Source organism: Meles meles, chromosome 7 (assembly GCF_922984935.1).
Source record: "Meles meles chromosome 7, mMelMel3.1 paternal haplotype, whole genome shotgun sequence".
In the NCBI taxonomy this organism is placed as follows: Eukaryota; Metazoa; Chordata; class Mammalia; order Carnivora; family Mustelidae; genus Meles; species Meles meles.
In genome coordinates, this window is record NC_060072.1 from 3,946,416 (window position 1) to 3,973,717 (window position 27,302).

Here is a 27,302-nt window from a genome sequence, read left to right on the forward strand (position 1 = left end):
AGGCTTACAGCAAGAGAGCCAAGTGGTCAGGAATCTGGGGTCCCCTGTCCTGGCCCTCGACGGACCACTGTGTTTCCTAGACAAGTTACTTAACTGCTCTGGGCCTTCGTTTAGACGTCTGTACAATGAAAATAAGGACAGTACCTTCGTCATAGGGTTGTTGAGAGAGTTAAATTAGTGACGACATACAAAATATGTTAGTTTTCAAAATTTCCTAGAGCAGAGTGTGTTCTCACTCCGTACTTAAGGAGAAGCAGGGAGAGTACGGGATTGGTCACAGGGGGAACTGGGACCAGTCTCCCGCCTCCTTTGAGTGCTGGCCCCCACCTGCTGGTAACGTGCAGGCAGCTGGAGCAACCCACTCCTGACTCTCTCCTGACTTGGAGCATGGTGAGGACCAGCCTGAGGGCCCAGGGAGGAAGCCCCAGGGGGGAAGAGCTCTGGTCGGCAGCATCCAGCCTCTGTCCTGCCCTGCCCGCTGTGACTTCGACTTCACCAGCACTCCCTGCAAACCCCCTCCGCAACGAGCTCCCTCCAGGCTGAAGGGTCTCCGATCCCAGGAAAGCTGATCGAATGGGGGTCCCCATTTGGTTAGGCAGCCACACGTGAGGTCGTTACCAGGACACTGGGACCCTACAGAACCTGCAAAAGCTTTTCTGAATCAAACTGTTATAACGTGATGTTTTGCAAAGGAGAGTCTTATACTGGATGAAGCGTACCGGCAAGGAGACCGTGTGGGCCAGCGGCCTGTGTTGTCAGTCTTGATCTGCAAGGCTGTCCAGACCGCACCGGCTGCCCAGAGCCCTGCCTTCGACGGAGCAGGAGGGACGAGGACGCGCGTCCACGTCCTCTCGGGCCTTCTGCGCTCTTGCCTGAGCTGCTTCCTCTGTCTGGAGCCCCGTCCTCCCCAGAGACCCAGACCCAGGTTGCGGGTTGTTTCGCTTGTCCCTGGGGAGGTCGTCCCCGACTCTTCCCCTACGGGGCTGCTTTGGAACGGCCTGTCCACTCCTCTGCCTTCCTGGGGGGGGCGGGGAGCCCCACAGGCACAAGGGCCAGGCCTCGCCTCTTCCTCGCCGTACCCCGATTTAGAACAGCGTCCGGCCCAGAGCACATACCTAGTGCGCGGAGGTCTAAGGAGGTCAGCAGGCGCCCCTTCTGTGGGACCTTTCCCAACACGGCTTTGGCTCTCGACCACTGCGGGTTCTGAGGCGCTCCTGGGGAGCTGGGAGGACTTTCAGAGCACTCGTGGGGAAGAGGACCCTGTCTTACCCTAGGGAGCGGGTCACGCAATAATAGGTCACACTAACCCAGCCGCCGTGGCAGGCACGGTTCCATATCCTCCCCCCCGCCCCCCGCCCCCCGCCCCCCGACCCCCTGGCACATTCCGGAGTCGGTTTCTGCTATCTTCGTTTTACAAATGAGAAAACCACCAACCCATCCTGTGGGCTTTTCCAGGCGGATACAGGCAAAGTTGTTTCCTGTCCCACAGAAGCTCGTGGCAGCCAGCTGGGACCCCCAGATGACTGAGCCATGTCCCTTCTCCCCCACCCCCACACACCACAGTCCAGCAGGGGCCGCACAGGCGGCCCTGAGCCGGGGCGGGGGGGCGGGGCCCTCAGGCAGAGTCAGGAGAAGGTGTCACCTGGAGTCGTGGGTCCCACAGGAGGGGCCGTGGCACTGTCCCCCACCCGGGGGCACCCTGGGCTCATCTTCATGCATCCTGTACCCCAACAGGCACCACCAGCCCCCTCCCCCCCACTTAGCCTGTCCGGCCCCCGCCACCAGCCTGGGAAAGTTCCAACGGCGGGGTGCAGGCCACGTGCTTCCAAGCCAAGCCCTCTCCCTCTCCCGTCTTTGTTCTCCCTCCCAGACACTTGCTCTGTAATCAGTCAGCAGCGCTGCCCGCTGGAGCTAGAGGCCAGGAAAGTCTTGGAGCAAGCAGTCGGCCTTCCCCACTGCCCGCCTCCTCTCCACCGGACAGACAGACCTAGGACAGACGGTGGCTGGGCTCTGCCCCCTAGCATGGAAGGTCAGCGCCCCCTGTACTGCTGCGACCAGGCAAAGCGAGTGGCCACAGATGAGCGACAGGGCCCACGGCCAGACGGCCTTTCCCAGCATCACTTCCAACTTCCACTCCCTGGTGTACTGCCCCGCACCCCCCACCAGCTCTCTGGAGGGTGGGCCCATGTCACCCCAGGGAAGCCGCAGACGCAAACCAGGGAGCTCCAGCTCCCTCCCCCCAAACCGCACCACTGGGCTGCAACTCAGAAGAGGGGCCATCCCGAAAGGAAGGGAAGGCCACGCCAGCCGGGTCCGCAAGGAACAGGTCTCCTTTATCACATACGCTTGACGTCAGGGCCTCCTGGATGCAGACGATGTGCGCCCCTCCTGCCTGACCAGTCCCCGTGTCCCTTCAGAGTCAGACACGGCCAGGCTGCCGGGGAACCTTCTCACACCCCGGGCAGAAGAGCACAGCGGAAAGGAGCGGGGACTCAGCCTCGGGAGAGCTCGCCTATGCCTTCCCTCTGGGCCTGCCTCAGTTACCCCATCTGTAAAATACACGGGGAGCCCCTGGGGCCCTTTGTAATTCCAGCAAGAGTCTTGTGTGGCCTCCAGTCAGAGCCCCCCCCCCCACCCCAGGGTCTTCAGTCCAACCACCAGTCACCTCCCCACGAATGCCCTTCGTCCCTCTGCCTGCCCAGCTCCTGCCCAAGCACCAGCCTTCCACCAAGTCTCCTGTGAGCCCCGGGGAGGCCAGGATGGCCGCCAACTCCTGGGCCCTTGTGCCTCCCACGCCATCTCCCCCACAAGGTGCCCCCAGCAGGCGTCCAGGACAGAGCCAGAGCTCCAGGATCTGCTGCAGCCGGCCAGCAAGCCCAGAAGCATCCGCAGACTCTGCCCTCTGCCCCCAACCTCTCCGGGCGACCTTCTGACCAGGGAGGAGGGTGGTCACCAGAGTTGAAAAGAAACTAAGCTAAACCAGAGATAAAGCATCTAGGATTCTGAGGGTGGTCAGTGGGCCCTTCCGGGCCTGGCCCCAGGAAGAACAAAGCCTTGGGGCAGGCAGGCCTGACTAATGACTGATGAGTCACGGGTCAGCGGAGAGGTCAGAGGCCACCGCTGCTGCTCTAATCTGCAGGGCCTAAGGGTTCTCCTGCCCCATCTCCTGCCCCCAACCCAGGAGTTAGGCCTTGAGAATTAAGGGAGAAAGAAGGGCCATCCCGCTTCTGTCAGTCCTGGGCCGAGCACGGCCTGCAGAGACTTGTCCCCCCTGCCACTGGGGGGGTTTGGAAGGGGCCTGTCCCCAGCCCCAGCTAGGTGTGCAGCCTGGCCGAGCCTCTGCCTCGGGGCCCTCTACGACCTGGGAGGGCAAACAGAGGTTTCCCCATACAGGGCTATTTCCCTAAAAATCTATCTCCACATTGCTCCCTTCTTTTCTGATTTTTCCAGTCCAGCCCCCGCGAAGCCCGTGAGTGGCAAAGCTCTGCCCCCAGTCTCAGTCTTCCCACCAACAAGGTGGGTACAACAGCCCCTACCAAGGGGCGGAGGTGGGGGCAGCCGGAAGAGCCCGGTGCTCTGGACAGAGCGGGGCAGCCGGGGTTCAGTCAACCCTCAGCCAGGCCTTTCCCGCTAGCCTCCCAGCCTTGGCCCCGGGGGGCGCGTGGGTGGGCACCAGGGTGGGCCGCACGAGGCCGGGGCTGGGGTTGGGGTCAGGGAGGAGGAAATATCTCCTTTCACACAAGTGCCCCGGGTCATGGAGGCGGTCAGGACCAGAGCCCGGAGCGGGGTGAGGGGAGGGCACGGCCCGCGCACACGACCCCGGAACGGCCGCGGGAGCGCGGCGGCCAGACGACCGCTACGACCGCGGCTCCGGGCCTCCCGAGGCGTGCGGGCTGGCAGGGGAGGCACCAGAGCGGCGGCCGTGGACGCGGGGCGCCCCTACCTCGGGCCGCCAGCAGCGCGAGGCCGCCGAGCAGCAGCAGCGGCAGCGGGACCCTCCTCGGCGCGGCGCTCTCCATGGGGCCGGCGGGCGGCGGCGGCGGCGGCGGCGGACAAAGGCGCGGGGCGCGGGGCGCGGCTCCTGGGCTCCACGCTCCGGCCGAGCCTCGCAGCCAACGCAGGGCCCGGGCTGCGCCGTTCAATTATCCCGCCCCGGAGGAGGGCGCGGCGGGGGCGGGGCCGGGGGCGCGCGGTGCCCTCCCTCCCGGGTCGGGCCGCCCCGTCCCCGGCCTGGGGCCCGGGCACCCCTCCCCGAGGGGCGCACGGGCCGGTGGCCGGGGGCAGGAGCGGGGACCCCCGAACCTCTCCTAGGGGGCGGCCGAGAAGGGAGGCGCATAAGGGCGGGGGGCGCATACGGGCAGGGGGCACCCCTCCCCGCCCCCGCCGCCCTCCCCTGCCCAGTTCCCCCAGGCGCGCGTGAAACCCGATCCCTTTCCCCACCCGCGGCCGGAAGGCGGGCGGTGTCTCCAAGGTTCTCTCCGCCCGACTCCGCGGCCAGCGCGGGGGGCGGGGATCAAGGTAGCAAGGAGGTCCCCACCGGTCGGAGGCGTTTTCTGGGGGGAGACAGGGGGTGTCCCTTCGAGGCGGTAGGGGGGACCCCCTGCAGGACGTGGCCAGCGAGCAAAGCCCCGCACCCACTGTCAGATCGCTTCCCGCCCTCCGCCGTCCCGCACACACGCATCCTCCCGGGCCTGCAAGTCCGTGGCGGTCCCAGCTGGGTTCCGGCACCTGGCGCGGCCCTCGGCGCACTGCCAGCCAGGCGGGCCGACCTCGACCCAACATGCCAGCTCCAGGGGAATGTGCTGAACCCGGGACCCCGATGCGCAGAGGAAGAGACTTTGTTTTGCCGAGAGAAAGCGGCCTTAGAGCTGGGCCTACAGAAATTACCTCTTTGTGCGGGAATAAATGGCTGAACCAGGCAGTGGTTCCTGAAGGTGAGTTAGTCTGTTGGAACCATAAATACATTTGTTTTAAAGAAGAAAAAAAAGGGGAAAAAGCGAGTGCCGGCCGGTGAAGGTAGGAAGGAAGAGAGGAAACCCACAGGAACACCATTCAGCGTGGACCACCCCATGGGCCCTCCCCCTCCCAGGTTCACAGCCCGCAGGTGTCAGGCATTAGCCTGTTGATAGCAGTGCTATTCAGAATAGCTTCGAATTAGGAACTGCCAGGCGTCCCTAGCAATAGAATGGAAACATGGTGGGGCACTCCAGCATCCCGGGTGTTGCAGGATTCCCTCTATGGGAAGGACAACAGCATAGTGGTCAGGAGAACCATGGTCCTTGGGGAGCACCAGGGAGCTTTCTGGGAGGCTGCTTGGGATCTGTTTTCTAAAGCTGGGTATCGGTTACAAGGCTGGGTTCCCTCTGTGAAAACCCCGTGCCCAGCTGTTCAGTTACTATGTGTCCTCTTCTAAATGAAAGTTCCATTCGAGGGCACCTGAGTGGCTCAGTCGTTAAGCGTCTGCCTTAAGCTCAGGTCATAATCCCAGAGTCCTGGGATTCAGGTGGGGATCAGGCTCCCTACTCGGCGTGAAGCCTGCTTCTCCCTCTCCCCACTCCCCCTGTTTGTATTCCTTCTCGCGCTGTCTCTCCCTCTGTCAAATAAATAAATAAAATCTTTTAAAAAAAAGTTCTATTCAGAAATAAAAAACAAAAAGACAAAAAACTCCTGTCTTCGTAGGATGCTTCCTAAGGTGGAGGTTTGCAGAGAGTCTAGGAATGATCATAAAAAGGGGTCACTTGTTAATTCCTCGGCTAAAGATGCCTCCCAAAAGAGGAGACTTGGGGTTGGCCCTTGGCAGATGAGCAGAGGGTACAAAGGGTTCCCTGCCCCGGGCAGCTGGGGAAGGTTATCTGGTCCACTTCACTGGGTATGGGCTGCCTGCAAGAGGCAGGGAGCTGCCGGCCCTTGGGTGGGGGTGGGTGGGGAGCTCCGGTCTGGGGACAGATTGAAGATTTGTGCTTACGTATTGTTTTTGCTTTCTTAAAGCCATGGGAGGAAAGAGGGGCCCTGGGGAGAGTTTATAGTTCAGAGTAAATGTAGTATGTGCCGTGGGTATTATGGGCCAGAGCGTTATTTTGTGACTACAATAGCCACGGAAGGTCTTGGTGCTCCCATTCTGCAGATGAAGACACTGAGGCTCCGAGAGGCTGGCCAAATGCTCACAACTAGGCGACCGGCTGTGCTAGCATTTGAAAGCAGGCCGGCCAAGTCCCAGGCCTGGGCTCATCTGGGAGTGAATCGTATGAACGCTATACACATGGTTTCACCACTCCCCCAGGACTGACATTTAGGGCGTTTAAGTTGGGGAGCAGGGGTGGGGGGAGTGTTTAACAATCGTGCTTCAGTGAAACCTGCATGTTCTAGGCTCAGCATCTAGGGTAGAAGAGGAAGCTTTAGGAGAGCCGTTCTGCACCCAGGAATGGACTGATTCTCTCAGGTCTCTGCCAAGGGACACGGCCAAGCCCGGAGTCTCTCTGCCCGCGCGTCCGCACGGAGTAACATCTTTGTTTAATTTGGGTCCGCAGGCAGAAGCTACAGGCGTGTCGCCGGTTCAGTGTATCATCCGTCATCTTCTGATGTCTCACCACAGGGTTTGAACGCGTTTCAGGGGCTTCTTAGCCGTTTGTGTTTCTTCTCTTTGTGACTCCTTTCATAACGTTTGCTCATTTATTTTGGTAATAACAAAACGGCTCATTGTAGTGGACGATCGAGAAAAGACACGGCGTCCAACAGCAGCCTGTCTATGGTATATAGGGTTAGAGTCAACTCTGCCCGTATGCCGTGCTCCGGGAAATAGTGCAACATTGCGGAAGAGGCTGAATAGGACGCGGAGGTAAGAAATAGGATCTCTGTGAGCTAATATTATGCAAAAACAACAAAAAACAAAATGAATATGACTGTGTAGGTTCACCCTGCAATTACAACCCTAGGAAAGCTATATTCATGTAGCTAAAGAGCAAAAGGGAACTTAAAAGAAATGGGATATTGTGTTTACTAGTGAAAATTTTGTTATTTAAATGTAAATTTTTTTTTTTTAAATGAAACAGTTGCTACAGAAAGGAGGAATTGTACCAGAAACCTGGAATGGTCTAATCCCTATACCTAAACTTGACTGAGTTTCTGGGCAACAAAGTAAAAAATCAGATTATGATCACTTGAATAATTGCTGTTTTCTGACAAGAGAGCGTGCAGCCTTTCATCAGGAGAGACCAGCTTCTTCCAGCACCAAGTTTTAACCGTTTTCCCTCTGGGTCCTTACGTAAGAGTCAAGAAACTTGAGGAGCAGCGAACTGCGTGTCCCATGTCCCGTGTCATTTTCAGAAGATGGGACTGGTCTTCACAGAGGCTCCCCCGGGGGGAGATTAGGGACCACGGAGGCCGCCCCACCATCTGACCCCTGGGTCTAGGGCAAGACAACACCCCCCCCCGCCCCCGCACCCCCTGATTCTGCTCCAAGCAGGAAGCCATCTGTCATGTCCCGCTGTGACAGTCCAGCTTTCTCCCATCTCAGAGGAGCCTGGCGACTCACTGCTCCCACCCCCGTAACAAATAGCTTCTCCGTTTGTTTCACAGATCATTGTTGGCACACGTGGACTGTTTTTCTCCAAGTCAGAAAACAAATGGCTTCGGCGCCGCCCAAATTCTGGAGGACAAGCCTCTTGTGGTTCTTGTATGTGCTCCCCACCCCGAGGGCAGTGGCGGCCTGCCCCCCACCACCCACCCAGGCGCAACCCGGCCCTGCGTCCCTGGCTCATGGCCCCCAGAACACCCAAGCACCCCCTCCTCCCGCCTCTTTGCTCCCCTGGCTCCTTCTGCCTTTCGGGCGTCTGCTAAGACGCCACTTGGCAGAGGGCTTTTGTTGCCCCTGTGCCCGGGGCCCCGTCCTGCACCATTCCATCCCCTTTATGACAGTTTTCCTCTTTATACTCCTTTACTTCTTTGTTCAAGGGTTGGTTTTCTCTCTGGCCCCGGGCCTGTGAGCTCCCCGAGGGCAGGGACTGGGTGCGCACGTCTTTCCGGGGCAAGAATCCTAGCCTCCGGCTGGGCCCGTGGGAAGAAAAGCAGGGTTCTTCATCAGGGACACCCAGCATCACAACGTCCACTGGGCTGCACATGGTCGTTCCGTACAGCGGCCGAGGAGACTGAGCCAGGGAGGGGGCAGAATCCCTGACGCTTGAGTGACCGTGTGGCTCAGGCCGGGGCTGCAATCCCACCACCTCCCCTCCTGGTTCCCCTTCCCCGCCCCTCTGGTTCCCTTCTCCGGGCTATCCCAGGGTCTTTTCCTCATCAGGAAGGTCCTAGGGACCATGGCATGACTAGAGTGACAAAAGAGAAGGGGTCCTATCCCCTCCAGGTGGCTGCAGAAAATTAGAGATTCCAAATTATGCCTGACATCCATAAAAGACACACAATTATACACAGAACAGGGAAGGCCACTGGGCTCCCGGGATCCCCCAGCGGATTCTTGCTCTCAGACTCCCACAGAGCGGGGCACCGAACCAAGGCCCACACTGGGAGCCTCCACGTCTAGTGACAACTCTGTCATCAGGGAAGGTCATGACCAGGGAAGCTCCTGACCAGGGCTTCTAATACTCCTTTCTCCCCCGTGACACCTAAAGACGCAGAATTTCCACACGCCCAGGGTCCTAGCATGCCCCAGGCCTTCAGTGGCATTTCACTCACATGGCCCAGCCATGAGTAGTGAGTCACTGGGTGACTCTGTTGTGCCCCGAGCCAGGCAGGATCGTGAAGGAAGCTGCCGGCTTCGCATGGACCAGCCGCAGGGGGTGACCATTGCAGACACAAGAGGACGGCCATCCACGAGCCAAAGACAGAGGCCTCAGGAGAAGCCAATCCTGCTGATGTCTTGACTGTGGGGTCCCAGACTCTGGAACCCTGAGAGAATATAGTTCTGTCATTCAAACCACTGTGGAAGGAAGGAAGGAAGGAGAGGGAGTAATCAGCATTCCGGAGCATTCTAGAACCTCAGCTGTCCTGAGGTTCTACAGATCAGAACTATCAGGGCAAATTCAAATGAAACCAACATCATTCATTCTTGTGTTACAGGTAAGTCTTGAGGGACGGCGCTCTGTGAAGACCCGAGCTCCAGCTCCATCCAAGCAGAAGCCCAGAAAACAGAAAGACTGAAGAGATTCTGTCTTTGGGGGACCTTGCATGATGTTTGGGCCGTCCTAAGAGTAGTTAAGTGGAAGTGGGAAAAATGAAAGTCAACGAGATTAAAAGCACGGAGCTCATGTGGTTAAGTTATGTGCTGGGGGGGGGGCGGCGGTGGGCTCTGACATGTTGAAGCAAGTGTAATTTTGTCTTGACAAGCATGAGAGGATATAACTGATCAGGTTCTGGAAAAACTGCCCCTGATGCCTTGGGCACAGGGCTGGGAACTCGGACTGCCTTGTGTTTGGGTTTCTGGTTGTCCCAGGTCAGATCCGTGTGTCTTGCCTTCCTTGCCAGAGAGAGTGCTTTGGAACGGGATCTCGAAGCTTCCTGTTAGTCTGGGTTACAGAGTCGCAAGTGGGATTGTAACGGCATCTCCCATTTTCTCCCCTCTGTCTGAGGCAATGCCCTCTTGAGGCATCCCTCCTCTTCCCACAACAGAGCCTAAACCCGTATTTGTCCCACACCGACCTCCTTGAAAGCACGGTGCTGGCCCGTGCCCGAGGGGAGCTAACCACACACAACCCCCCAGACTTTGCAGTGGGAGCTGGTAACGGGAGGAGGCGGCGTTGGTGGCCAGGCCCTTCTGTGGGCAGCGAGAAGCAGCAGCCGCGAGAACATGGAATTTCTGGGGTCAGTCCTGGCAGCCGGGAAGCCGTGGTGGCAAGGGCCCCAGTGGTGGGTGTCGGTGACATCGCCAGAATCTGGGCACGGCCCTGGCTTTACTCCAGATGCCCCTGGTCGAGTCCAGCTTTTAGGCTCGGTTTGTGGTATTCCTGATGATTCCGCAGGCTGCCCAGTACCGGCCGATAGCCTTCTTTCCCTTTACATTGACCCGAATCAGTGGCAACTAAGAGTCCTGGTAGACACTTGGGCTTGCTTGTTACAGGAAGAGGAGCGGCCTTTCCGCCAAGGACCGTGGGCCCTGGGAAGAGTGGCTCTGATGTCATTGCAAATCTGAACGTGACCTCTGAACAGGGCTTTGGTTGCCTCTGGTGGGAGGAACTTCACAACGTTGCGGTTGTATGCAAGAAAGCTGGCTTGAGTTCAGCAAAGACAAGCTCGCGTGTATATAGAGAGAGAACGAGGGAGGAAGGTATATTAGCGTGCCGAGAGCGGCCAAGGGGCAGAACATCGTGGGCACCGCCGGGGAATCACACACCTCCATCACTCCCTCTTCTTGGAGAGCTGAATCCCTTACTAAAACGCTGCATTTTTTAGGACAAATCTTACAACGTCCTTTGTCAGTTCTCAGTGCTTTGTGTGCGTGACTGACATTTCACGGGGATATGATTTCCGTCGTGTTTCGCACGTCGCTGCCCCCGATGTAGTGGAAAGCTGTAAGATTTTACATATCGAATCTGTACGACTCGATGGGTATCGCGGGCAATCACATTTCTTGCCACGAGATTTATAATAGAAACACGAGCACAAATGGGAGCGTGAGAACGGGTGTGGGGCGAGGCCGGTGATGAAGTGGGGCTACGGCAGACCCCGCTCCGGGATGTGACGGAATTCTGCAGACGGACAGACGTGAAGACGGAGGAGTTTGCGTTTTAGTAAAACCAAAAAGAAAGCGGAATTTGACACTGTACATACACATCCTGTAGGTACACCAGGCTTTGCTAAAACATCCACGAGTCTGGCAAGATACTGGAAGGAAGTTGGGAAGAAAAACGCCGTTTCCTGGGGGTGGTAGCATTTCTAGATCTTTCTGCACTGACTATTTTTGTACCTTCTACGTGTGTTACTTTCTCACCGAAGAAAAAGAAAATCTGAAATAAGCCGTACCAGTGGTTCTGCAGGACTTGTTTTTACAGGACTTGTTTTTACAAAGTCAGGAGGGATGCTCCACCCCCAGAAAACCAAGCACTGTTTCTTTGTTTTGACGTCTTCGTTTATAAGACACGTTTAACTATAACCACATTGCAGAAAATCAGGAAGAGGGAGAGAAAAATTATCCACGATCCCACCCTCCGACAGAAGCCGAACTGTGGGGCGTTATTTTCCTGTATTTTGTATGCATAGTTTACATAGCTCGTCTCAGGGTGCATAGTTTTGTAACCCGATTTCTTTAATTCACATTCTACCATAAACATGCTCTGTGTGGCTGCAAAGCCTCCATCGCCATTCCGCCTCGGTGGGCAGTAAAACGCCATCCAGCTGGGGAAACATCGACTCATTCCCTTATTGGGAATTTGAGTTCCTTCCAGTTGCTGATATAAGGAATTCTGCAAAGACCGTTTATTTGCTCATGAGGCTTTTCATATTCGGGATTATTTCCTTAGGACGAATTCCCAGAAGTCAGATGAACGGGTCAAAGGGCAGATGCTGCCCCAATGAGCATCTCTCCTGAAGCTTGCCGAGTCACCTGCCGTTTGCTGGAAGGACAAATGATTCTAATTAAAGGCCCAGAGTTCCCCCATAGGTTCCAGCTGTGTGTGTGTGTTTATGTGTTGGGGAGGGGGGGCAGGTCTCTACACCAGAGCAAACTTGCTAAACTGAACGGTCAGTGCCAGAAATCTCTGCAGGTAGCGTTTTTCTAAAAGGAACTCAACGGTCTTTTGTACTGACTCATGATTGAGGGAAATCCACAGAACCCCGAGTCTTACAGAGTATCTGCTTGGCTTAGCAAGGAACCGGCTTGGGAACTGCACCATCCCTCCCTACCACCACGCCCCGACTCGGTTTATCAAGAGCTTTCCTCTCTCTCTCTACCTCAAATTGTTCCCATTCTACAGACAAGAAAACTGAGGTTCAAGTGGGTGAAGGGACATCCTGACTGTCCACCGTGATTCAGTAGCAAAACCAATGCTCACTGAGTCCCTCCAGTCCCAGGGCCACTTCAGAACCAACCCGTGCTGGACTGGATTCATTCGCTCTGCAAACGCTGAGCACAGACGTGCGCAGAGACCTCCCTCGGGGAGCTCACGGTCTGGAGGAGACCTACCCCAGCCATTTCAGTACCAGGGAGAGCCGTGGGAGCCCCGGCAAGGCGGGTGCTGCAGGGAGCAGGGGGGCTCAGGGTTGCCCACAGGAGGGTGACAGGTGCGTAAGGAAAGGAGGAAACTGGGAGGAGAGTGCGTGGTAATTTGGGCAGTGGGGCACGTCTGGCTCTCGCCAATCTCAGCTCCTGGTCTCCTGGATGGAGACAATCATGTGAAGATAACGCTACAGGAAAATAATCAGGATTCTCTCTCTATAGCATACAGAGCACCAACAGACAGTGTCAGAGACCACAGTCACCTGTCACACACCTGGCAGCTGTTTGCTTCCTGCTGCCTCTGGCCGCGTGGTCACATGGTGTGGCCAGAAGCCTTGCCGGCACACGGACCCCACAGGGAGACATTGGCCAGGCCCCTGGCGGTCCTGAAGGGCCACCAGGTGGGTGGCTGTGGCCGTGGCTCTGCTCAGGGTCTGGCGGCCACACGCCTGCCCCCCCCCCCCGGGCGCCGGGGGCATTTGGGCAATACCAAGGGGACCTTGCGGCATCCGTGCTGGCTGCCCGCCATCCGCAGGACTCCGTCCAGGACCTCGGGCTACCAGGCGAGGTCCCTGGGACGCTCTGTCCCGCCTGCTGCCTTCAGCGTCACCCTCACCGCTCCCGTCGGCACAGCTGGCGGACGGCGCATGCACCCGTTTGCTCAACGAGTATTTTATTGAACAACTACTGTGTGCCAGGCACGGTTGTAGATGCGGAAGCGAACCACAGACAAAATCCTGCCTCCCCGGAGCTGACAGGAGGGGGCGGGGGATTTCCATCGAGACATGAAATGTCCTTCCTTTGCCTGGGGCTGCCGTTCCCTCACCTGGGAAACCCCTCGTCCCTGGCAAATCCATCATCATCCTTCAAAGGTGCCCCAAGTGCTCCCGACTTCCCAAGGGCAGTCTAATGATGGGGACCGGGGGGGGGGGCATCTCAGCACTGCCCCCCCGCCCTGACCACGTGGATACAGAAGCTTCGCCATCATCTGACACAGACTATTGTATCTCACCACGGAACGGGCTCTGACCTTATCTTTGGTTTCAGTTTCAGCCTTAACAGAAAGGTGCCGTGTTTACTCCGACATGGTCTATGAGTCTAAGACCGGTCTAAGAGTCAGTCTATGTTTTGGATTTCACAGTTCACCAGGCTGACCTCATTTACGACCACACTTCACGTGCTCTCACGCTTCAGACCACCAGACACCTTTAACTCCCTCTGGGATTTCAGGGTTGACGTCGGGCACAGCCGGGTGCTCGGTGGGGGCAGGCTGGGACACAGGTCTCTGCCGTCAGCCCTCTTCTGGATCTCCGGGCCCTGGTCCCCCGAGCCTCACCCTGGCCGGCCGGTGCTGGCGTGGACCATTTGCCCAGCTCACTCAGCACAGGGCAGGCGGCCTCCAATTCGTCTCGGACTCCCACTCAGGGTGTGGCCGGACAGAGGGCGCATTTGTCCTGCATCCACATTGAGTGTCTCGTGGAACCGTGGGAATGAATGAATGAATGGGGCTGGCTGGTGAGTGTGTCTAATCAGACCAGTGACCTGGGCCTCCAACGCCATCATCTGCTCATGCCTGTCGGCCCCACGGCTCAAAGGCAGGCTTAGCCGAGCTCTGGTGAGCCACACACAGCACAGCCCTGAGTCCTCGAACTGCCCTTGGAGGGAGGAATATTGTACCCATTCTACAGGTGGAGAAACAGGGGCTCAGGAAGGCCCCAGTGCTCCCCTCTCCAGCTCTCCCGGCTCCAAGTCCACAGCTCCATGCACTAAAGTACCCAAAAATGAATAGGACACTCAAATGGGTCAATGTCGTGAATTCTCCCCAGCCTTTTAAGGCATCTCAATGGGGATGAAGCCAGGGGCCAGATGAAGTGTGGGGGTTCTCTGAAAGAGCAGGGATCACCTCGGATGACTCAGCCTGCGTACAGCTGAGGGGCGGTGGCCCATTTACAAGAACCCAGGACATCGTCGGGCAAGAGGACCTCACGCAGAGCCACATCGCCAAGCCTGGTTTCCAAAATGGTATTTGTAAAAATTCTATAAGCCACAGCTTAATCACATTAAGGAAAATCAAAAGCCCAGAGAAAAACGGACACTCCCACTGCCCTAACCTAGAAGGCTCACTTTTCATGTTCCTTCCCATTCTTGTTGATTTGCAAGGAGGATTTTATAGCTGGAATCACGGCATAGATACAATCGTATGTTTAGGTTTCTTTCACATAAGCATGATTTGGGGGGGGAGGGGCAGAAGGAGTCAGAGAGAGAATTTTTTTTTTAAGATGTATTTATTTATTTTAGGGGAGGGGAACAAAGGCGAGGGGAAGGGGCAGAAGGAGAGGAAGAGAGAGAGTCCTCAAGCAGACTCCCTGCTGAGCACAGAGCCCTGTGTAGCGTCTGACCAGGGGCTGGACCCCAGAACCCTGAGATTATGACCCGAGCCTAAATCAAGAGTCAGACGGATGCTTAACCGATGAAGCCACTCGGCGGAGTGCATGGTGAGGCAGCTTGAGAGGGTTCAGATGCAGGGATCATTTCTCCTGGTGGGACATTTGCTGAGCTCTGGTGCTGTGAAGGGATCTGGGGAGCCAGGGTCAGCCTGGAAGGCAGAGCGGAGCTTCAGGCACAAAAGACCAGCTGGGGAGACGACCTGCCTCCAACACGCCCCCTGTCCCCTTGCTCCGCGTATTTGCGGGGTGTGGAAGCTGCTGGGCAGGGAGCGGGAGAGCTGGACGGGATCCCCCGCAGGGCAGAGCGGGTTCTCCTGGAGTGTGTGAGGGCTGAGGAGACGACGGCTCATCAGGTTCCCAATCCATGCTCTGGGAACAGCGACCGCCAGAGACACACTGACCATGACGAAAATGACAACCTAGACCCTCTCTGCTCAGTTTCTGGTTGGACTGGAGTGAAAGGTTTCTCATAGTATTTACAGATTAGAGACAGTTTTGTATTTAGCTTTTTTTTTTTAGTTAGAAGCAGGAATATTTTTAGGAGTTGAGGAGAAACCACTCCCGGAGGAGAATAAAGTCCCCTGGAGCCCCTCTGCTTTACACACACAATGTCCAGCATTCAGTTAAAATCCCTAGACATGAAAAGAGTAAAGACAGTATGACAAATAATGAAGAGAAAACAGGGGCAAGGGACACATAACCACACTTGAGGCAGATAGCCAACCATTAAAAATAGTAATATCAAAGGAAGTAAAGAAAAATGCAGGCAAAATAACAAAAGTAGATTTTTCAATGACAAGGACAACAAAATGGAATCTTTAGAAAGGAAGGACCGGGGCGCCTGGGTGGCTCAGTGGGTAAAGCCTCTGCCTTTGGCTCAGGTCATGATACCAGGGTCCTGGGATCCAGCCCCACATCGGGCTCTCTGCTCAGCGGGGAACCTGTTTCCCTTCCTCTCTCCTCTGCCTGCTTCTCTGCCCACTTGTGATTTCTGTCTGTCAAATAAATAAATAAAATCTTTGAAAGAAAGAAAGGAAGAACGAACCAAATAACCAGACTGACATTCTCGAATGGAGAAATTAAGTGCCCAATGGAAAGGTTTAACAACAGATTAGGCATAACACAGCACACGGAAAATGAACGGAAAGACAAGTCAGTAAAAAATACGTGAGCTGAAACATAGAAGAGGGAGAAGAATAAATTTTTTAAAATACAAAGGATAAAAGATCTATGGTTTTGTGGTCAAAAGCTCTTACATATGGTAATTATAGCCCCAGAAAAAAGGGAGGGGCAAACCAGCGCTCAGATTATGGCCCAGAATTCCCTGAAAACAAGGAAAGTTGTCAACACACAGGTTCAAAAGCTGACTCAGTTTACCCCAAACAGGATAAGCACAAAGAAGACCACTATCTAAAGTACAGAATAGTCCAACCGTTAAAAAACAAACACAAAGAAAAGTCTTACAAGCAGCTGGGAATAGGAGTAGGGACAAGGAAACACGTTCCCTGTAGAACACCGTCGATGAATTAAGGCGGGCAGAGGAGGGAGCTGTGGGGAAGGGTAGAACGCCCTGGGTGATCACAGAGACACACAGACATGGTCCCTCCCCGGGAGGCTCACAGGCTGGGAATGACACAGGACTGCCATCCCTCCTGATCTGTTCATGGCAGATGGAAGCTTGGAGGGGACCAAGCTGGGAAGGCGCGGTCTTCCCACAGAGGGAAGTTCTGACTGGAGTCCTGAACAACAGCGGGGAGTCACCGATCAAAGAGAGAGGACGTTCCAAACCAAAGCCACCAGCCAGGCCTCTCTTCCCCAACCTCGGGATGGCCTCCAGCCCCCCGCCCAGGGCCTCGAAGAGTTCAAGGTCCCTGTTCTTCCAGATTCCCCCAGAACTTCTCCTGCGAGTCAGTCACCGTGCGAGTTCTGAGGGAGGCACGCAGAGCAGGGCAAGTCCTTACCCAGGGACTTGCCTGCATCAACGCTCTCTTCCTGCCTTCTCTGGAATCCCTCCCGCCAAGCAAAGTAACTCCTTCGATTTTAAGGCAGTATCTGCTCAGAGTTCCAATACTCCATGTTAGAAATGAAAGGCGGAATGGCTTCCTTTGCCCTGAGCCCCGGATCAAAATCCTTGGGGTCCCACCTATTTAACACACCTCTCGGTGTCAAACGTTTTCGAAGAATCCATTTAGCCACTGTTAGTGAGCACGGAACGCTGTCGGGCGCTGAGCTAGGGGCTGGAAATTAAGGAATAAACGAGTCCCAGGCCTGCCCTCGGGGAAGGTCCTTAACGAGAAACATTTGGGGGCCAACCATGGGGTAAGCTGCTTTCGAGCCAGTGTGCTGTAATGCTCTTTCTTTCGTCTCCCCAGATGGGGTTAGCCTTGGAAGTGCGTCCGACAAGGACTTTTAACAACCTGCGCTGCTCCCCAGTGCAATGTTCGTTCTTGGCGCGCAAGAACGTTGGGGCCGAGGCCATCCAGAACGCATGAGAAAGTCGGGAGGTATACAATCGCCTCATTTCATGCCTAATCTCAAATGCCAGTTTCCCAGGTTTGAGTCTGGGCCATTCAGAGTCACAGTGGGGACACAGGCCAAGTAAACAAAAAGCAAGCCCGAGCTGAAGAGGGGGAAAAGACACGCACGTCCTAGAGGCCGTGGTTATCTATGCACGACTAAACCCCGCAATCGAATCTGAGACGTTCCCCAGAGAACGTGCGTATTTTTCGTGGCAGGTTTTGTATCAGCCTAATCTTTCTCTGCACACGAAAACCGCCTTCATAAAACTTCCCCACATGCTCACGCTCTAGGAGGAGAGGATCTGTTGGCAATTCTGAGATCGTATGACTTCATTCGGAGCCAGGGAAAAGTCAAAATATTTTGTTTTAAACTTTAATAGAAAAATGAAACGGCCCATAAAGATGTGACCTCTACTTCAGAGACACAAGTAAGAATTTGGTCATAGGGATTCGGAATTCGTAAGACTTTAGAACTGATCCAAAAAAAAAAAATCGTTTCCAACACTGAAGTCACCACTGAGGCCCCAAGTGAGGGGCGGGGCTGCCCGTGTGACCCTCTCTGCTGTCACCGAACACTCCATCTCCCCCTTAAAAGCAGCACACAGTAAGGACTCAGTGATCAGGGGTGTTTGGGAAAGAACCGGTCCCCCATGAGCAATGTCCCCCCAGTATTGACACTTCTCCCTTCAAGCAACAAGCTTTTGTTTCTTATTTGGACAATTTTGAACGGAGAGACTTTCAAAACACACAGTACACGTCCTCGCCTTTAGGAACAGAATGCGAGCTCATTTCATTATGTTTTCCTTTGATGGTTTCTAGCCATGATGACGATGGGACACAGTCCTGCATCTTCAAGAGCACGGCTGTGTCTTGCTTCTCCCCACCCAGGACAGACATGCACTGACGGTTTGCCGACTGACCCTTTCCCGGAGTGAGACTCAGAAACCGGAGAGATAGGGAGAGGGGGATCCAGCAGCCTAGGACGAATGATGCCAAGTTCTGCAAATTTTCCTTGATGAGACTGCTCCCTAGAACATTTGGGGGTATGGAACCAAGGCATAAGGACAACCCAGATAGAGGATTCCAACTCCTGCACCCCTCTGGCCCGCTAGCCATGAAATGCTGCCCAAATACCATGCAGTGCCAGCAAGACGCCTAGCTGGGCTTGAGCTGAAAAGAGCAAGAGCCGGTATGTCCCACCTGCCCTTCCCTTTGGGGAGGCAGCTACCACCTCGCTGGGCAATGGCTGCATAATGCCGGAATGCCCCTCCCTTTTGTTTGAAAACATGCTGATGCTTTATCGGAAGCTTGTGATCTCAGGGTCCTGAGACAGAGAGAGGAGAAGTGCGGCAGAGAGAGGAGACAGAGAGAGGAGAAGTGAGGCAGAGAAACAGGGTGAACCAGTGCAAAGAAGGCAACAAACAGAACCACATGTACATACTTTAAATTTCCGAGCGTGATAGGGCTCACGAAAGGCTCTAGCACCTTCTCAGTGTCTTCGCAAAACTAGAATTACAATTACTTATGGGGCTTGCGAACCAAAGGTCTGCAGCCAAGGTCCACAAAGAAGGTTTTTAAAGAAGTATGCATTTGAATGCTCTGCTCTCTAGCCACAGACCTCACCACTCCCTATTACAGATGCGGCTCTTTCACCTGTTGGTCTTACTGGTTCAGCCTTGAAGCCATTCCAGTTTGTAACCGTTGATCCGCAAGAACAAATTCGTTCATTCCACATGTGCTAAGCTCCTACTGTATCCGTAGAGGGACTGATGGATAGAGGGAAGACTCAAAGATTCGTAAGTGGATTACATCAAACATCTGAGATAAAAATGACACCAATTGTACACAAACTCAGAAACAGGGAAGGGACTATTTCTCAACTCATTTCATAAGGCCAACATTGCTCTCTTGCCAAAACCAGAAAAGAACACTAGAAGAAAAGGAAATTGCAGCTTAACATCTCTCATGAATACAGACACAAAAGATCCTTAACAGATACTGTTACAAATCACATCCGGCAATGTATCAAAAGGATAAGACATTGGGGCGCCTGGCTGGCTTAGTCTGGAGAGCCTGTCACGCTTGATCTCAGGATCATGAGTTCAAGCCTCACACGGGGTGTAGAGATTACTTAAACAAATAAAAGTTAAAAAGGGGGAATGGGGCACCTGCATGGCTCAGTTGTTAGGCATCAGGTTCTTGATCTCAGCTCAGGTCATGATCTTGGAGTTGTGAGATCGAGCCCTGCCTTGGGCTCTGTACCAGGGGTACGGAGCCCACTTAAGATTCTCTCTCTCCTTCTCCCTCTGCCCCTCTCCCCCTCTAAGAAAAAAAAAGGATAATACATCATGACCAGTTTGGAGTTATCATGGAAATGCAACGCATGTTTAACATTTAAAAATTAATCAATGTAATTCACCAGGTGACATAAATTATATAATAATTTCTCTGTGTGTGTGTGTATCTCATCGTTTGATATATTTGTGTACATCATTTCTGTGTATATATATAGGAACAAAAATACATATATAGAAATAAGAAATACATATAGAAGCTGCATTTGACAAACTCAATGTCTATTCATGATAAAAAGTTTCAACAAACCAGGCATGGAAAGCAGGCATTCGATCTGATAAAGGTCCAGACGCAGGTTGACCGTGAACCTGCTGAATGTTCCAGGACATCTAGGTTATTCCAGTTTGGGTCACCTAGAATAAAGGTGCAGCAAACATCGGTGCACAGATTTTTGGACGAACATAAATCTTCATTTCTCTGGGATAAAAACCCAGGCAAGACAAATGCTTGGCAGGGGGTGGGGTGGGGTCATATGGTAGTTGAATATTTAATTTTTAAAGAAACTGCCTAATTATTTTCCAGGCTGGTGGTATCATTCCCATTAGCATTCCCATGAGCAATGTATGAGTGATCCAGTTTCTGCACATCCTCACCAGCATTTGGTTTTGTCATCATTTTTTGTTTTAGCCATTTTGATGGGTGTAGAATGAACCATCATCCCGCTATGGTTTTAATTTGTGTCTTCCTAATGACTAAGGATGTTGACCATCTTTTCATGTGCCTGTTTGTTTTCTGTATAGTTTCTTTTTTTTTTAAGATTTTATGTATTTATTTGAGAGAGAGTGAACGAGAGAGGTAGAGACAGCATGAGTAGTGCGGAGGAGCACCTTTATCGAAAGTCAGTTGGGCATATTCAAGTGGGTCTATTTCTAGGCTCTATATTCTGTTCCATCGATCTGTATGTCTTTTCCTCTGTCAATGGAACAATTTTGATCACTACAACTGTAGAATAAGTCTTCAAACTGGGTACTTTGATTCCCCTGCTATATTCTTCCCTTTCAAAACTGTGTTAGCTGTTCTAGTGCCTTTGCCTTTCCATATAGATTTTGAGACAATCTTATCTATATATTGTTCAAATCTTGTTGGGGTTTTAAAGGAATTGCATTAAACATGTATGTCCACTTGGAGAGAATTGACATCAATACTGTGTTGTGTCTTCCCATCCATGAACAAGGTATGTCTCTCCATTTTCTTAGCTCTTCTGTAATTTGTTTTATCAGCATTGTATAAATTTCATCCTGTGTATGTTCTATCAGATTTATACCTAACTATTCTATTTTTGAGTGATTATAAATGATATTGTACTTTTAATTTTGGTGTTTACGTGTTCATTGCTAGTACATAGGAAAGGTAGATTTCTATGTATTTATTTTATATCCTGAGATACTGCTGAACTCACTTATTAGTGCTAGGAGCGTTTTGCAGAATCCTTGGCATTTTCTATGGAGAAAATGATGTCGTCTGTGAATAGGGACAGTATTATTTCTTCCTTTCTAGTCTGTAATGCCCTTCATTTCCTTTTCTTGCTTTGATATACTGGCTCATTCTTCTAGTACAAGGCTGAGTAAGAATGGGGAGAGCAGACCTTGCCTTGTTCCCAACCTTAGGGGAAAAGTATTCAGTCTTGTACCATCAAGTATAAGGCTAGCTGTAGGGTTTTTGTAGATGCTCTTCATCAAGTTGAGGAAATCCCTCTCTGTTCCTCTCCTCTGAGAGTTCTTTATCATGAATGAGGTCTAATTTTGTCAAATGCTTTATCTGCATCCATTGATATGATCATACTATTTTTCTTCTCTAGCTCATTAATAAGACATCAATTGATTTTGAAATATTGAACTGGATTTCACTTCTGGAACAAACCCTATGTGTATAAATCTCATGTGTCATGGTGTATAATTCTTTTTATGTATTACTAAATTCTACCTACTAGTATTTTGTTAAGGATGTTTGTATCTAAGTTCATGAAGGATATTTGGTCTGCAATTTTTTTTGTTGTTTTTTTTTTTAATTGTTCTTTCTTTATCATGTTTTGATATCAGTATAATACCGACTTCATAAAAGTGAATTTGGGGGGCACCTGGGTGGTTCAGTGGCTTAGGCCTCTACCTTCGGCTCGGGTCATGATCCCAGGGTCCTGGGATCAAGTCCCGCATCGGGCTCTCTGCTCAGCAGGGAGCCTGCTCCCCCTCCCCCACCGCCTGCCTCTCTGCCTACTTGTGATCTCTCTCGTGTTAAATAAATAAACAAAATCTTTAAAAAAAAGTGAATTTGGGAAGTGTTCCTCCTGTTTTCTGGAAGAGACTGTAGAATTAATAATTCTTCCTTAAACATTTGGTAGTATTTTTCAGCAAAACCATCTGGGCCTGGAGATTTCTTTCTTTTTTCTTTTTAGGAATTTTACAATAATGAATTCAATTTTCTTAATAGTTGTAGGGCTGTTCAAATTATCTCTTTCATATCAAGTGATTTGTGGTTAGTATGAGTTTTTGGAGAAGATGGTCTATTTCATCTAATTTGCCAGATTCATGTGTGTATAGTTGCTCATAAATTTCCCTTATCAACCCTTAAAAGCAGGATCTGGAGTGATAGTCTCTATTATATTCCAGATGTTGACAGTTTGTATATTCTCTCTGTAATTTGTCAGTCTTGCTGGGTTTGTTGGTTTTATCTTCTCAAAGAACAAACTCTTTGTTTTGTAGATTTTTTTTCTTCTTTCTTCTGTCTTCTGATTTCTGCTCTTTATTATTTCCTTACTTCTGGCTTCTTTGGGTTTATTTTTCACTTCCTCTTATCGAATCTTGAGGTGGAATCCTGCATTACTGATTCGAGGTTTTTCCTCTTTGCTAGCATATGTATTTAGTGCTATAAATCTCCCTCTCAGCACAGCTTTAGCTGTGCCCACACATTTTGATATGTTGTATTTTTATTTTAATTCAGCTCAATGTATTTTTTTTTCCTTTACTTAAGACATCCTCTTTGATCCGGGGGTTATTTGGAAGCATGCTGCTTCCTTTCCAAGTGTCTGGAGATTTTCCTTTTAGTTTTTTGTCATCAATTTCTAGTTGGCTCCCATTGTGATTAGAAAACATACTGTGCGGTTTCCCTTCTTTTAATTTTCTTGAGGTTTGTGTTCTGGCCCAGGATGTGGTCTGTCTTGGTGTATGATTCCCGGCAGCTAAAAGAACGTGTGTCCTGCTATTGTTGGGTAGAGGGTTCTTCAAATGCTGTTTAGATGCTTTTGGTCAGTGGTGTCGTTGAGTTCTGTATCTTTGTTGGTATTCTGTCTGGCTGTACTATCAGTCACCAGGAGAAGCACATGGAAGTCCCCAAGTATAAATGTAGATTTATCTGTTTCTTCTCTCAATCCTACCCATTTTTCTTTCACATATTTTGCAGCTCTGTTACTTGATGCATATTCCGAATTGGGGTGTGTTGTTGATGGATCTATCCTTTAACATCGTATAATCTCTATCTCCAGTCATTTGCTTTGCTCTGAAATCTACTTCATCTTATGTTATTAATACAGCCATCTGCTTTCCCTTGATTCATATTTACGTGATCATTTTCTACTCTTTTGATTCTAACCTGACTATGCCAGTGTAAGTGAGTTTCTTGTGGACGTCATAAAATTGGGTCATTTAAAAAATCCACTAGGGCGCCTGGGTGGCTCAGTGGTTTAAGCCTCTGCCTTCGGCTCAGGTCATGATCTCAGGGTCCTGGGATCGAGTCCCGCATCAGGCTCTCTGCTCGGCCGGGAGCCTGCTTCCTCTTCTCTCTCTCTCTGCCTGCCTCTCTGCCTACTTGTGATCTCTCTGTGTCAAATAAATAAATAAAATCTTAAAAAAAAAATCCACTATTCTAGGGCACCTGGGTGGCTCAGTTGGTTAAGTGACTGCCTTCAGCTCAGGTCATATCCTGGAGTCCTGGGATCGAGTCCCGCATCAGGCTCCCTGCTTGGTGGGGAAACTGCTTCTCCCTCTGACCCTCCCTCTTCTCATGCTCTCTCTCTTTCTCTCTTTCTCATTCTCTCTCTCAAATAAATAAATAAAATCTTTAAAAATAATCCACTATTCTAGGATGCCTGGGTGGCTCACTCAGTTGGGCTTCTGACTCTTAGTTTTGGCTGGGGTCATGGTTTTGGGGTGGTGAGATTGAGCCCCATATAAAGCCCTGCTTTGGGCTCCATGCTTAGCATGGAATCTGCTTGGGATTCTTTCCCTCTCTGTTCCTTCCCCAACTTTCTCTCTCTCTCTTTCTCTTTCATAAATAAACAAATAAATAAACAAACAAAATCTTACAAATCCACTATACTAACTCCTGTCTTTTCACTGCCAATTTCTGTCTGTTAGTTGTTTTCACATGGCAAATGATCATTTATATTTAGTTTAATGATTGACATATTAGGGCTTAAATCTCCCTTTTGTTTTTTGTTTTATATTTGTTCTTTTTTTTTTAATTTCTCTGTGTTTGTCCCCTGTCATCCTGTGAGTTACTTGAATATTTTTAGAGTTACATCTTCATTTGTCTCTCATGTTTTTTAATTTATTGTTTTGTATAACTGTCTTAGTGGCTACTTTAGGTATCACATTATATATACAAAGCTTATCACAGTCTACTGGTGTCATTTCACCAATCAGAGCGAAGTGTAGAAATCGTACCTCCCTTCACGTTCCTTTATTCTCCCCCATTTATACTTGCCTCAAATATTTCCTCTACATATATTTGGAAACACATCAGCCAGTTTTTGTTTTAATGTCAAAGAAAATTTAGAAAGCTCAGAGGAGAAGGAAAAGTCATTGTATTTTCCCATCCTTTTGCTTGCTTTCCCAATGTTCCAAGGTTTCCTCATTTTATTGTTTCCTTTTTGTTTAGAAAACTTCCATTCATAATCATTTTAGGACAGGTCGACTGATAAAAGTTCCTCCTTTGTCTGATAATGTCTTGGTTTCCCTTTCCTTTCAAGGATAATTTCCCTGAGTATAGAATTCTGAATGTTTCTTTCCAGCCCTTGTTAAATATGGTGCCACTTTCTTCTGGCCTTTGTGATTTCTGATGAGGAGTCTGCTGTGATTGGAATGGTTTCCCCTATGGGGAGAGTGTCTTTTTCCCCTGCTGCTTTCTAGAATTTTTTCTTCATCTTTAGTTCCCAGAATGTTGACTATGATGGGTCTTGGTGTACATTTATTTAAATTTATCATATTTAGAATTTGCTCACCTTCTTGAAGCTGCAATTTATGTTGTTGTTGTTTTTTTTTTTTTTTTGCCAAATTTGGGATGTTTCCAATGATTATTTCAGCCCCACACTCTTTCTCTTCCCCTTCTAGGACTCTGATAAAACAATATTTGATCCTTCGATATAATCCCATGGATCACTGGGGCTTTTTAATACCCCCCTCCCAGTCTGTTCTCCCTCGCTGTCTGAATCAGATGATTTCTGTTCACAGATTCTTTCCTTTGTCTACCTCTTATTTCTCAGCTGAGACTTTCTATTTTTCGTTAGCTTTGAGCATATTCATAATTGCTTGCTGAAGCATTTTTATCACGGGTGCTTTGCAATCTTCACCAGATAACCTAACACCTAACTGTCTCAGAGCTGGTATCTATTTATTGTCCTTTTTCGTTCTGTTTGGGACCTTCCTGCTTCTGAGAGATTTTTCAACTGAAACCTGGATATTCTCCTATTACGTATGCAGTTCTGGATCTTATTTAAACCTTCTGTTTCAGCTGGCTTTCTCTCATACCATTCTGGCAGGGGAAGCGGGGGCCCTGCCTCATCACTGCTAGGTGGAGATAGAAGTCCTGGTTTTCCACTCAGCCTTCCCTGACATCCACGATGGATGCTTCCTGTTCCCTCTGGGGGGTGGGTGGCTGGGTAGGCGTTCTGGCTCCCCACTGAGGCTCCACTGAAATCTCCCCAGCTGGGAGAGACAGAGATGCTTTGCTACCTGTTTCCACCTTGAGCCCCTGATTGGGGGAGGGAGGAGGGTTGTGACTTTGTTACCGCGGGGCCATGGTGAAGGTCCCGGCTCTATTTGGCCTCCTCTGACAAAACCCCCATGGGGAAGAAAGAAGATGTCTTTGTCACTGCTGATTTGGGGGGAGAAGTCGAGACTCCCCATGTGTTTGTACTGACACCACAGAGAGAGAGCTCTTTACCAGCTGGCTGGGATGATGGTCCTGGCCCCCCACTCAGCCATCTCTGACACCAGCCCTGTGAGGATATTGGGGGCCCCTCATTAAAGCCTAGTTTGGGGTATGTGGGCAAGGCTTTTTTTTTTTTTTTTTTTTTCCTGTGTGTTTAGCTAAAGTAGGGCAGTTTTTGTCTAAAAGTTTTCTGTCTTGTTGGGCTGCCCTTTCTCGGTCCTTTGGCTAGAGAGAACAGGCTTTTGTTGGGCTTCTGGTTGTCTGTGCTTGCTGGCATTTCCAGATGGCAGCTGCCTTGGCTCCAAGTCCAGGTTACGTACAGCAAAAGAGAACCCAGGAACTCACCACCGTGTTGTTTCTTGGGTCTTGAGGCCCCTTCTCGGCCTTTCTCCTCTCCACCTTTCAGAATCTTCTTATATTTATAATAAAATGCTCATTTTTGAGGTGTACTTAGTGAAGGGAATAAGGAAAAATGCATCTACTCCATCTTCCCAGAAGCAGAAAAGTCTCTGTGCTGTTTTTTGCAACTTCCTATGAGTTTATGATTATTTCAAAATGAGAGGTTAAAGAGAAATTTTAACATAGGCATCTCGCCCATTTTTTCACGGGTCAGAATCTAAGAAAGCTTTCTTACTCAGAAAGAATAAAACAATCCATCGATCAAAGTCAGTGTGTGATAAAATCCAAAGGACGGCCGCTCCGAGGCAGGAGCAAGTGTGGGGCTGACCTTGGCAGGGGTGGGTTTACCAAGGCAACGGGACCGTGAACAGCACCGGCGGTGCCCAGGGAGATGGGGCCAGGCTGGCAGCTCAGGACAGACTGGTGGGTGCTGTCTCTGAAGATTATGAAACACTTTTGGGGGCACCTGGGTGACTCAGTCGGTTGAGTGTCTGTCTTCAGCTCAGGTCATGATCCCAGGGTCCTGGGATCAAGTCTCGAGTTGGGCTCTCTGCTCAGCGAGGAGCCCGCTTCTCCCTTCCCCTGCTCTTATGCTCTCAAAAATAATAAAATAATAATCTTTAAAGAAGAAAAGATTATGAAGCACGTTTCAAATAAAAGGCACCACTCCTACGAACCCTGCAGGGGTCCTTGAACGCCTGACTTTGATTCTGCCCAGGAGGGACACGACTGTAGAATGGGAGCTGGAAGGGCCGGCGGGTGCCACCTGTCTGACCCTCCTCTACAGCAGGGAGCGAGGTCACAGCCACAGCCACAGCGAGGCGGATGGAAGCGGGGCCCCAGGGAGGCCGTCCGGCTGCCCTCAAGGGGGGACTGAAGGAGAGGCCCACCGTGGGGGCCCAGCTGGCCAGCCGGCCTCCAGGCTGGAGGAGATCTGAGCATCTGGAAAACATCAGTCACTCTGACCAATCAGTGTTTAAAAGCCAAACAAAGCCACGGCGCGCACAGCCGGGTCCCCCCTCCCAAGTGGATCAGCACATCTGGGTGTCTCATTTGACCTCGCCGTTCTTTGCTGCCATGGCTTCCCTGGGGACGGCGGAGCCTTCTGTGATCAAAGGACACATCTACCCATCTTTAACTCCCAGAAAGTGGCCTGATCGCCCGAAAACCAATCCACGCCTGCTTAAGGAAAACCAGAAATGGTAGAGTTCCGCGTGTCCATTGTTACCACATTCCCGCAGCAGCCCCTGGGGGGAGAGCTGGGAACGGGGATAAAAG

The 27,302-nt window shown here is 51.3% G+C and overlaps 1 protein-coding gene and 1 long non-coding RNA gene across 3 annotated transcripts in view; one reads left to right on the top strand and one right to left on the bottom strand.

Moving 5' to 3' along the window:
- FBLN1 (fibulin 1) overlaps nt 1-4,125 on the bottom strand; it is a 78,717-nt gene extending 74,592 nt beyond the window's left edge. Inside the window, exon 1 of one of the 2 annotated variants that reach the window (XM_046010966.1) lies at nt 3,944-4,124. In XM_046010966.1, the coding sequence (XP_045866922.1) occupies nt 3,944-4,019 (76 nt within the window). In that variant the 5' untranslated portion in view covers nt 4,020-4,124. Of the gene's footprint in view, nt 1-3,943 lie in introns of both variants that reach the window. The other variant, XM_046010967.1, reaches the window with a different exon arrangement.
- A 1,825-nt stretch (nt 4,126-5,950) lies between these two features.
- LOC123945959 lies at nt 5,951-11,584 on the top strand. Its single transcript, XR_006819541.1, has 3 exons — nt 5,951-6,835; nt 7,576-7,672; nt 9,070-11,584. It is a non-coding gene; the product is annotated as an uncharacterized LOC123945959 (long non-coding RNA).
- Nucleotides 11,585-27,302: the final 15,718 nt, after the last annotated feature.